This window comes from Henckelia pumila, chromosome 4, assembly GCF_033568475.1.
Source record: "Henckelia pumila isolate YLH828 chromosome 4, ASM3356847v2, whole genome shotgun sequence".
Taxonomy (NCBI): Eukaryota; Viridiplantae; Streptophyta; class Magnoliopsida; order Lamiales; family Gesneriaceae; genus Henckelia; species Henckelia pumila.
The window spans coordinates 7,527,637-7,538,909 of record NC_133123.1 but is presented as its reverse complement, the minus strand read 5'-3'; the positions used below and the strand labels follow the sequence as shown (position 1 = coordinate 7,538,909).

The following is an 11,273-nucleotide window of genomic DNA, read 5'->3' as shown; positions in this document are numbered from 1 at the left end:
TAGTGATACCATTCCATCCAAATAATGTTGACGAAATTACGACAATGTCACCTTGTCAACCGAAGAAACATGCGAGAAAGGAAGATGTTTTCTTATGGCGGGGTGGGACGAGCCGAAGAACGGAGAGAACAACATATTGCAAAATGCGAGTAACACGTCAATATGTATGTTAAGCTTTTTACCACGATTTCATTAATATTTCTCATCCCTGTCCAGACTGGAAAATGAAGGAGTCGATTTCCTAAGACACAAAATAACATAGCCAATTGCCATTGCTTTACTAAATACTCGAGCCAAAAGGAAAATGAACTAGATTTGTCAACCTCGAGCGATCGACTCCACTCAGTGCAATACAAAAAATGCTGCAAGCAAAGCCACCAAATGGCCGACAGAAGCGAGGTTCGACGCTCCACTGTCATCGTTGAAATTAGTTCCAACAGAGTAACTGCCGTCAGGTGTGCTTGTGGTCAAAATGACAACTATCCAGTTATCTTCAGAACCGATACCAATGCCAGTGAATGTGGAGTCGTTTAAATAGCGCGCGTACTGCGATTTCGTGAAATTTGATGCGACAAGACTTGGATCGAGATTGGGAACACAAGCAGGTAAGATTTGTCCATCTCTTGTAGTGGTGGAGTTTAACTTGCATTCTGTAAGAAGGTTCGGAAAGTTGCTGTAATTAGGTTCGGTGCCTGGTACGGTGTTCGAACCTGTGGTGTTGGTGCAGGGTTGGCCCTTGAATTGATCTGCAACTTTACTGCTGAGGCATTCAGCTCGGTCATTCTTGGTTAATGTTGTCAAGTTTAAGGATGTTCTGTACTGGTTGATCGCTTGAAAGAGATTGTCGTCCTCATCTGTGGAAGGAATAATAAAGATGGAGTTATCACCTAAAAATCTACATTAAAAGTCAAAGACAAGATATTTCCTCCATCTGATTTTAAAGATCAGATTTGTAGCCCCCATCGAGACCTACTTTGGTCAGATCTTTAAACCAGAATAGAGATGAAACAGTGATGTCCACAATTTCTTGATCTTTCCTCTGTCCATTTTGGTTCAAAAGGCACTACCTTTATCAATTTTTACTCAACAAGATCCGTTCCTAGAATGCATTAATAGCTCAACCCTCTACGAACGTGCCAAGAAACCAGACAACACAAGAGAAGTGGTTTAAAACATATGTTCGACAAAATCAAGAACTCATCTGCGAACAAAAACAGATCTTCAATCCAAGAAATGGAAACACCAAGTTGTCGATAAAAGTTGATAACAAGACACCCAATTGGCCTGAAATCGTAACATAATGAAACCAACAAGCAAAACACCACAATACATAGAATATCGTAATCCAAATCCGTCAAAGCAAAAACATTTGTTTGTCTTTAACATTCAAGAAGATGGGTTTGCTGGACAAGCAGAAGAAGAGTAGTTACCATCGCATCTTGCGAGAAGAATGGAGTGTATGAACAGAGAGAGGAGGAGGCACCATCGGAGAAACGCCATTTCTGAGTGAAATCTAAGCTTCGAGCTTTTTCGTGGAGATTCTTTTTCTTCGGGAAGGAAGATGAGTAGCCTTTTGTGTAATATAATATAAGGGACTACTTGGTGACGCGGCAGTTGAGGCCTTGGTAGGTGCATGACCTTTTGGACCAAATTTAATATACAATTTATCATTTTTTTTATTTTAAAAAATATAAAAAATTCAAAAAGCCATTAAATTTTATGTTTTTTTTTTTCGGTTTAGTCTATGCTACACCCTATTTCAATACCATTAGATCACGTGGGACCCTTATATTTTGTATGAAAATTGACATGTTTGTTTATGATCCAATAGTTGTAATTTGACCACATCATGAAAGGAAAAATACTCTAGATATAACATAAAATAATCCCTATTTTTTTTACTCGAGGTAGATGATTTTGCGGCAATAAAATAACATAGCAAATATAAAATTCCGAAAAATTTTATCTTCTTTTTTTTTAAAAAAAAAAAACATAACTCCTTTAGTCATACTACTATTTCACGGAACTATTTTATAAAATTAAACAAAAAATCATTTTTCAGTATAAATATAAATTTGTCGACCATTCATTTTAGATTAGAGATCAACTTTTAAAAGAACATGTAAAATTAGTCGTATTATGAATTTATTAAACAAGAATTCAACAATCGAGACCCGAATTTGTTGTTGCTCCATCATTTTCAAACGAAAAATCAATGTTTTAACAATTTAGTTTTAGTAATTCAAAGTGATTGTAATAAATATCATAGTAATGAAGGTAATAATTAATAAAGGGGGATTGAAAAGCTAATTTAACTCTGAATTCGGGAAAAGAAAGTCTCGTTAGTTAGTCGTGCAACATCATAGCAGCTAACATGGACAAGGAAAGGGCAACACTTTAGAAATCATTTACTTCTTCAATAATTTGACGTCCTATTGTTCGTGGAGGAGAAGAAAGAATTATGACAAGTAAAAAGTCGAGTTTTTTTTAAATTAATGATAAAATCTCAAGTTCGAAATTCAATAATAAATTTTTTTTTTTAACTCAAAAACTAATGTTTAACCAGTTTTTAAGCCATAAATCTTATTTCATCACTTATTTTTACTTGTAATTTATGCACTAAATATAAGATTCATATCTATGTATTTTATTTGTTTAAACTTTACTATAAAATGAATATTCTTTAATATAACTTTTTTTTTATTTATAAGAGCAACCACATTGGTTGTTCAAAGTGGGTATTATAATACTCAATTGGTGTTCAAACTAATATGAGTGGACATCATAATAACCACTCGGATGCCACCTAGATGAACGTGTTCATTCTTTGATAATTCTATCAATTTTATGGGTTATCAATTCATAAATTATTTTAAACATTTATATTTTGTTTCATGTTTAAATACTTTAAACTATGAATATATATTATAACTAGTTATAAGAATGCAATTCAAATATTTTAATTTTATATATAACAACTCCAATACCGTATATAAATGCTGACTGGTACAATTATATTTTAAAAAATTCTACGAGGGTTAAATTGATTGCATTTGAAATTACAAAGTTATCTCAAATACATTTTTTAAAGAATTTTTTCAAATAAAATACAAAACAAAAAAAAATTATAATTTCAAATACAATATCTAAACCAACTTATAACCCTCAATATACATATAACATTTTCATATCCTCCCTTCTTACTTTACTCGATACAGAGACTTTAGGTTATTTTTTATATACCAATTCAATCTATATAAAAGAAAGCTATTGGATATTGAAGATTCAACATCCAACCATCGATATCAATAATTTAAATAAAATTTGCGTTTTGCAATGATTACACAAGGATAAAACTAGTTAAATCAATTAGTTTACCATATTTTAATTTTTTATAGTGGAAATGGATAACTAGATTTTTTTTTTTGAAAAAAAATAGTAAATTAAGAGGCTGGTAATGTGACTCTACGGAGAAAATTTACATCATACTGATGAAGTGGTAGAACAGGAAAAATTATGCAGAAGTAGTGAGGAAAAGAGGAGTACGATAATTCACGAATTATCACTTAAAATGAAACCAATTTAATTCGGTAAAAATGATGTTATGACCTGGAAATTTTAGTAAAAGTTTATCATAAAATGGAGCATCCAACTCAAAACAAACATCAGATTAACTACTCCAGATGTTATCGGCTTAATTGTTACATGTTCTAATGCAAGGATCCTCTACTAGCTTGAAGTGGGGTTGTACACATTTCAGATTGGCAAGACCAGCCTTGAAGCCGTAAAATCCGGTAAACGGAAACGCCTACAATGGCCCCTAAAGTTGGGGCTAAAAGATACACCCACAGGTGATCAAATCTCCACGAAATAAGTGCGGGTCCTAATGATCTTGCTGGATTCATTGAGCCTCCTGAAACAGGCCTGGATTCAAAATTTTCGATAAATGAATGAACAAGAGGAGTTAAAGTTCATGTGGAACATATAACTTTTGTTCAATGTGTTATGATCCAGTTTTTACCCTGTAATCAGCACTCCAAGGCCAATGGTTACTCCAGCAACAAACCCAGACATCTGGCCCATCTGCAAGGATTCATTTTGTGTTATGTTTAGTGTCGATAACACCGTCGTTGGGATCAGGGACGAATATAGCATTTGCAGGACGATTATAGCATTGTCTTACATACCGGTTTCGGGTCATTAAACAAGGATGTAGTCAAGAACAGGACAATGAACGTGGCTAAAAATTCGACCCAAAATGCTGCTGTGCATCCGTGTAGTGGCATTGTCATCATAATCTCAGCTTCAATGCCATACACCAACGGTACTATATAAGCTGCCGAAACCGAGCCTCCCACTTGTGCAAGAACATACAGTGGAACCTTAAAAATTGCAATTAAAACAAGGGTGAATCTTGTCTCCCGGCATAGACAAGTTTCATAAGAATTTTAATCTGGTGTTGGAAATTTTACCTCTGGCCATGGAAATGGACCAACGGCTGCGAAAGCGATAGTTACAGCAGGGTTTAAATGAGCACCAGAAATGGAACCTATAGAGAAAACTAAAACTACTACTGTTAGAGCTGCTGTTACTGCATATTCCATTAGCCCTGCTTTAATTCCCATGAAGGCCATGTTTCCTATTATCCCACCAATGCAAAACATTAGAAGAAATGTTCCCAAGGCCTCTGCCATGACCTGCAGAATGTTGGTTTATGTTATAAATACGTCGAAAAATTTTGCCCCAGCCTTTGATATGTCAATTCTTGGAAGGGTTGTTACCTTTCGGATAAACGTTGGGTTGATTTCACAAGGGGACTCAAACAAAGGTCTGTTCCTTGGAATGTTTACAATGCTAGGAGGTGTGATGCATCCGAACTCTTGATCATTCGAAGGCTGATCAAATCTTGTGGAGGTACTCGGCGAAGCATGAGGAGAAAACGAATCTTGAAATGGAGTGGCTTTCATGTTTCGAATCTCTTTTCTTGATTCAGGGTATCAAGTCCAACAAGGTGGATATTGAATTGTGTTTGAAGGTAAGCCAATGTAAATGGAAATCCCAAATTAGGATTCGTAGATTGTACTTTTGATTTGCATATTTATCTTTTGAAATTGCAGGAAATAAAAACGTGAGAAGCTGGGAAATGAGGGACGGTGGTTTCTTCAAGTGTTCAAGAACAAACACGCAACACTTGCGTTGTTTCCTGAAAAAGCATGAAAAGTTGAGTCATACTTCTTGCATGTACCTATAAAACACGTACAGTTTGACTATTTCTGCCCAACTGTTTCCTAATTTTTTAGTACCTAGAGAGTTAGTTCTGCGACCATAATGTTCACCAATTCCATAATAAACATTTGGAGAATCCAAGATTTGTGTTGTAAGTGTTAACAATAGTCAACCAAAGTACTACATTGGAAGATTATTAGGAATGGTCAACCAAATACCCACATTGGATGATCAAAAAAGTTTCACATTGGAAGTTTAAGTAAAAGATCATGAATTAAAATATGGAATGATATCTCCATTGGTATGAGGCCTTTTGGGTGGGTTCCCAAAATCAAAAACTTGAGGGCTTGTGCCCAAAGTGGACAATATCATACAATTGTGAAGATATCCGGATTCCATTGACTTAACAAATGGCGCCGTATGTGGGAAACGAGTCATGGTCTAATAAAAACAAATGTTGGGTGGAATCCTCGGAAACTCAAGGAGAAGAAGTTTGAGGCCCCGATTAAAGATCCGTGAAAAAGCTCTCGAGGGACGCTCCCGAAAATTCATGTAAGGCGTGTGCTGCAACACATTGAAGGTGAGTAGGCTCGATTGGAGGGCCGTCTGTGGGAAACGATTCATGGTCTGATAAAAACAAATGTTAGGTGGAATCCTCGGAAACTCAAGGAGAAGAAGTTTGAGGCCCCGATTAAAGATCCGTGAAAAAGCTCTCGAGGGACGCTCCCGGAAACTCATGTAAGGCGTGTGCTGCAACACCTTGAAGGTGAGTAGGCTCGATTAGAGGGACAAATTGAGGGGAGGCCTGGTGGAACTTCGTTTGAGGGGAGGATTGTTAAAGAATAGTCAACCAAAGTCTCACATTGGAAAATTATTAGAAATACATTGAAAGTTTAAGTAAAAGATCATGGATTAAAATATGGAATGATATCTCCATTGGTATGATGTCTTTTGGGTGGGTTTCCAAAATCAAAATCATGAGGGCTTGTGCCCAAAATGGACAATATCATACCATTGTGGAGATATCCGGATTCCATTGACTTAACAGTAAAAAGATTTACAAAGTTACTCCAACACATCTCACATCTCTTCTTACACCCTTTTTAGGAGAAATGGGTTGAGTTAGTGTTTGATAGTAATTCTAGGAAGCACTTAAAATTTTGTTAAGAAAAAGCTAAAAAGCGATTTTTCTCAAACACTACCACCTAAGTCATGCATCCAGCTTGCGTATGAGACAGCATAGTAAGAAACGTAACATTTTTGCATTCATAATGCGTACACATGGAAAAGAAACAAGACAAGTACATCGAGTGCCATAACAGCCCAAACTACACTAGGAAGATTTCAAATAGCAACTGCAAATCAAAACGATTCCTCAAGCCGTTGATGTAAAATTGAAGTTGGCACAAGTAGTTTGACGCCCCAGCAACGTGGAAGTGAACCCGAGTCTCGATCTCTCAACATCGAACTCAAAAAAGTTGTCCTCAAGTTGATGCCCTCCGATCACTATCGCGGTCCTAGGATTCTTGCCTCCATCGACGAAAGCCAAGCACGAAACTTCATTAATGTACACCATCGAATTGGCACCAAACATAGTCCATGTAACATTGTTCCGCAGTCCAAACTCAATCTGAGGCACCCCCGGGCCGACCCTGGTGCTCCCGAGGCTGGACGAGTTGTAGCAAGTCCCGAAAGGCGCCACAGGTTTTACTCTAGGGACTTTGGAGATCGACTTAACGAATGCCTTTGTAATCGAGTTGTAAATCGACGTGTGCAGAACGGTATAAGGCACCACGCTGCTGATCTTAGTTCCCCCGTTGCCTTTGGCATCGAAGCTCAGCAATTTCTGGCTCAATTCCACGATTTGATTGTTTATTTTCACGTGTTCGACACCTATGAAGTACTCCATCGACGGCCAAGATTTGTCGGGGAAGTTATCAAGAACAGGGTACACAGTGCTGACAGGATTTACTACAAGTGGGGTGTATGAAAGTCGCTCTGAAATTACCATTCCAGGGGGTGGAAGCAAACTATACGGCCCGTTTCCAAGAAAAGCAACCCCTTTGGAAGAACTCAAACAAATTGCGAACTTTTTGCTGATTCCTAATGCATTCGACAGTAATGAAGGTAGCGAAGTGTTGGTCCTACCCAATCCAACCATCCCTTGAGCTCCTTCAGCGAGTTTCTCTCCAAGAAAGAGGGAACCGCAGGAGAACAAGAAGTTGGGAACCCGAATGATTCGGCCCGGATTCGACCCGTCGGTGGATTCGAGGGCGATCACGTCAGTAGCCAGCTCTCCTAACTGGGCCGAACGTTCTACGGTGTTGTAAACCACATTGGAACAAGTGTTGTTGTTGCAGCCAGGTCTCGGGCCGTCCCAGCAGTTGTCGCAGGTCTTGGACGCGGCGAGTGAACATTGTGGGGAAAGACAGTGAGCGGGCGAATACGAGGAGCTGATGTACACGGCCCGATCGCAGGCAACCCATAAGCTCTTTCCGCCAATGTCTAGAGTTAATTTGACGGGCTTCAGAGGAGTTCTTTGCCCGATGGCGGTAAAGTATTGGCCCGTAGATGGATCTTTGGTGACCGGAAGGAGAATGGCCCGGACAGGGGAAGCTTTTCCGATGTTCCGGGCCGTGGCAGGGCTGAATGAAAGGAATAAGCCCAGAAACAGCAGCAAGAATGAGATTGAAGGAGACATTTATTTGTTTTGCTGGAGGAAACGGGTTGCAGAAAAAAACGTATATATATAGAGATTTTTCTATTTTTTTCCACTTCATCAATTTTTCGAGGTTATATATAAAAAAAATTAGTTTGATCTAAAAATGTTTATATATAGTTTATGTTCCTACGTATATTTGTAGGACTGTCAATTGTGAGTTTTTCTATGTGTTCTTGGTTATTGGTTTTATTTTAAATTATCAAGTTGTTTACTTTTATGATTGTTGACTTTTATGAGTTCTTTTGAAATTTCATTATTATTTTGGAATTAATTGATATACATACTCCTACGATTGTGTGACTTGTAATTCATTGCCTACTAGTACTACATAAATTAATATACTCCAACGCTTCCATAGCTTGCTATTATTATTATTATTATTAATTGTGAACCTAGTCAAATTCTTTTTCTCTCTACATATATGCAGATCATATCACTTCATAATTCTGAATTAGTCAAATCTCCTCTCAAATTATTATTATTATTTACATATAAATCTATTATAAATCACTCTTTAAGTTTGAATTTTCATAAAACCTCAAGTACTAGATAAGTAATAATAATAAAATGGATGCATCGTTGAAGAAGAGGAAACCGCTAATAAAATAGGAAAGTGTATTTTTAGTAACTAAAAATAATGAAATGAAACAGTCCAAACTTAAATTTTTGATCCCAACTTGTTAGCAATAACGTGTATCCCATCAATAATAATAATAATAATAATAATAATAATAATAATAATAATAATAATAATAAATAATGAATCCGATCCTCTTCAAACTTCAAAGTAAAAGGCCAACCCCTGTTGTAATATATATATATCGAAAACGGTGGACGAGATTTTAATTTGAAGGAAATTAAATTACACGTGAATATGAACTGGAGGAACACAAACCAAGATATTGTAAGCTGTAGGATAATGTTGCATTTCTTGCCCATTTTTATTTTTATTATTTTATGAACTGCCCACAGGATTCTCCAATAAATATTTACTTAACTTCATGCTCACCTCTTTATTCACAACTCAATATTGGTCAAAGATCAAAGATTAATGATCATGCTTAACTTCACATGAAAAAATTTAGTCCAATATGAATAATGATTTAAAATATTCATGATGAACCTAGCTACATTACTTTATACATGATAAATATAAACCTTTATATTTATATTCTATATATATAAAAACATTATAAAATGTGTGATTTTTTTATGTAGAATTTTTTTTAATACAAATAATTGCATTTTGATAATCTTTTATTCAAAAGATAATTGGCCCGCGATCTTGGAAAAAAGTACGTAATACAAGAAGCAGTGTAATTTCTGGAAAGATCATATATAATTATAAATTATGTATATATATATATACATACATACTTGTCAGGGTACATGTATATTTTGTCGAAAACATACAAAACATTGAAATCAAATTCCGGATGCATCGATCTATTTGTTGGAATGAAATCACGACAAATGAAGTGGCATGCTTGATTAATGAACATGCATGCATCAATATATATATTCTGAAATCAGCATGTCTAAAGAATGAGATCACGAGTTTGTTGTTAATATAATATATTTTATAACATCCAGAATATGGATTCATGAGTCAATCTACGGTAAATCGGGTGTGGCACAAAGGGATCATATGATTTTATATAAGAAAATCAATTGATATTCTTGTGAGCTCAACGATATTTTTATTTTAATTTAGAACATATATATATATATATATATATATATATATATATATTAATTGATGATCTTGTATAATGTTAGTACACCAATTTAGCTAGTGTAGCACATACTGAACCTGAAATCTTGAAAATAACGACAATTCGGTATATTATACTGAAACAATTGTTGGACCATTCATTAATGTGAATGGAAATGTGAATTGAATTAATGGTGTTCGGCCATCCCTCAATAGATTTGTCCAAGTGCCTGTCCCTCAATAAATGCATGTCCAAGTGCCTGTGCATTTTGTATTTTCAACATGGGCTGCTTGGAATCCGTAATTGAATGCATGGCTGCTACGGTGCTACCTGAGATGCCCAACAAGTCTGCTGCCCGAGATGGTGTGCTGCCCAAGTGCATGTGTATTTAATAGCAAATGTGCATGATTGAGAAGGCAACACACAAGCAATTCAATTCCTTCTCACGTGAAAAGCTTTATGCTTCATCATTCTTGTGGAAAAGTGCATGCAATACTGGTTTGTTCATCACTGCTCGAGCTATTATTCTACTGCTCAGATATTTGGAAGTTTGCTTTGTTCCATACTGTTCAAGTTGGGCTTCTACATGATACCGTTCATTTACGTATTCAGTACGCCGGTGTGGTACCTTCGTGCCAGGTGACTACAGGGTTATACCGTTGTATCATGGGAAACAGACGTCAGTCGTGATCCTCCGAGCACATCCGGGAGATGACGAATCTTTTTTAAGGAAATTGTAATTTTACAGGTCTCGGTTGTTTGTTATGTATTATCAGTGGTTTCTGATTTATTCAAAAGGTTCACGTAACTAGTTTGTCCTACAAACTAATTTTTGTCATACAACAATATCTATAAATTAAAAATATATAATATTTTTAAGTAATGAAATTATTATAAATAAAATAAGAAAACTAAGACTCAAAAGTCATCAATTTTTTAAACTTAATTGTATTCCTAAAAATCAAAATCGCTCCAATCCTCATTTTTATTTTATAAATAAGGTTTTTTTTGGGTATGAAATTCATAATATCGATAATGTATCAATATCGTGGTACAACTGAAATATTCGATATATATGAATATGTTACATGTATCATACTGAAATCTCGGATTTGATATACCGAGATCATATTTATATAAATTTTTCAATACTAAAAAATGTCAGTATAATATACAATATGTGCGAAATTTTTGGTAAATAATAACAAAATATCACAATATAATTGTTGTAAATATCGTTGTACGATATATTATTTGTACCTCTAGCATTATTTAAGTTAATACTAATTTCTTCTACTATATATGGGTGATTTATAATTAGTGGGTATAAATATGCCGAGTATAAAAGAATATACCCTTGAAATAACAATTATTTAAATTGTCACATGCATAATGGTTTAAATTGTCACGTGGGAAAACACGCACATTCCTTGATGAACATAAGAGAGGACGATCTTTCAAGTATCCAAAGGCCAAACTTTATTGAACGCGCCTAAATCCACCTAAAATGGTTGTTTTTAATTTCTTTGACGTGATATTTTCTTGCAAAAATACCCTTCAATATATTGCATTAGAGTATATTCCACTTTATCCATTCTATGCTACGGGGA

At 35.5% G+C, this 11,273-nt stretch overlaps 3 protein-coding genes across 3 annotated transcripts; all 3 read right to left on the bottom strand.

The window, feature by feature from the left end:
* Nucleotides 1–165: 165 nt before the first annotated feature.
* LOC140866181 (uncharacterized GPI-anchored protein At5g19250-like) lies at nt 166–1,585 on the bottom strand. The gene is made up of 2 exons (XM_073271092.1): nt 1,431–1,585; nt 166–854 (listed from the first exon to the last, which is right to left on the bottom strand). The coding sequence occupies exons 1-2, from the start codon at nt 1,498–1,500 to the stop codon at nt 343–345; spliced, it is 582 nt and encodes a 193-aa protein (XP_073127193.1). The 5' UTR covers nt 1,501–1,585; the 3' UTR covers nt 166–342.
* A 2,011-nt stretch (nt 1,586–3,596) lies between these two features.
* Nucleotides 3,597–5,135, bottom strand: LOC140867296 (probable aquaporin NIP7-1). The gene is made up of 5 exons (XM_073272371.1): nt 4,782–5,135; nt 4,473–4,697; nt 4,188–4,382; nt 4,022–4,083; nt 3,597–3,924 (listed from the first exon to the last, which is right to left on the bottom strand). The coding sequence occupies exons 1-5, from the start codon at nt 4,965–4,967 to the stop codon at nt 3,711–3,713; spliced, it is 882 nt and encodes a 293-aa protein (XP_073128472.1). The 5' UTR covers nt 4,968–5,135; the 3' UTR covers nt 3,597–3,710.
* Nucleotides 5,136–6,468: 1,333 nt separating this feature from the next.
* Nucleotides 6,469–8,035, bottom strand: LOC140866387 (probable aspartic proteinase GIP2). Its single transcript, XM_073271365.1, has one exon. The coding sequence runs from the start codon at nt 7,925–7,927 to the stop codon at nt 6,602–6,604; it is 1,326 nt and encodes a 441-aa protein (XP_073127466.1). The 5' UTR covers nt 7,928–8,035; the 3' UTR covers nt 6,469–6,601.
* Between the last annotated feature and the right edge of the window lie 3,238 nt (nt 8,036–11,273).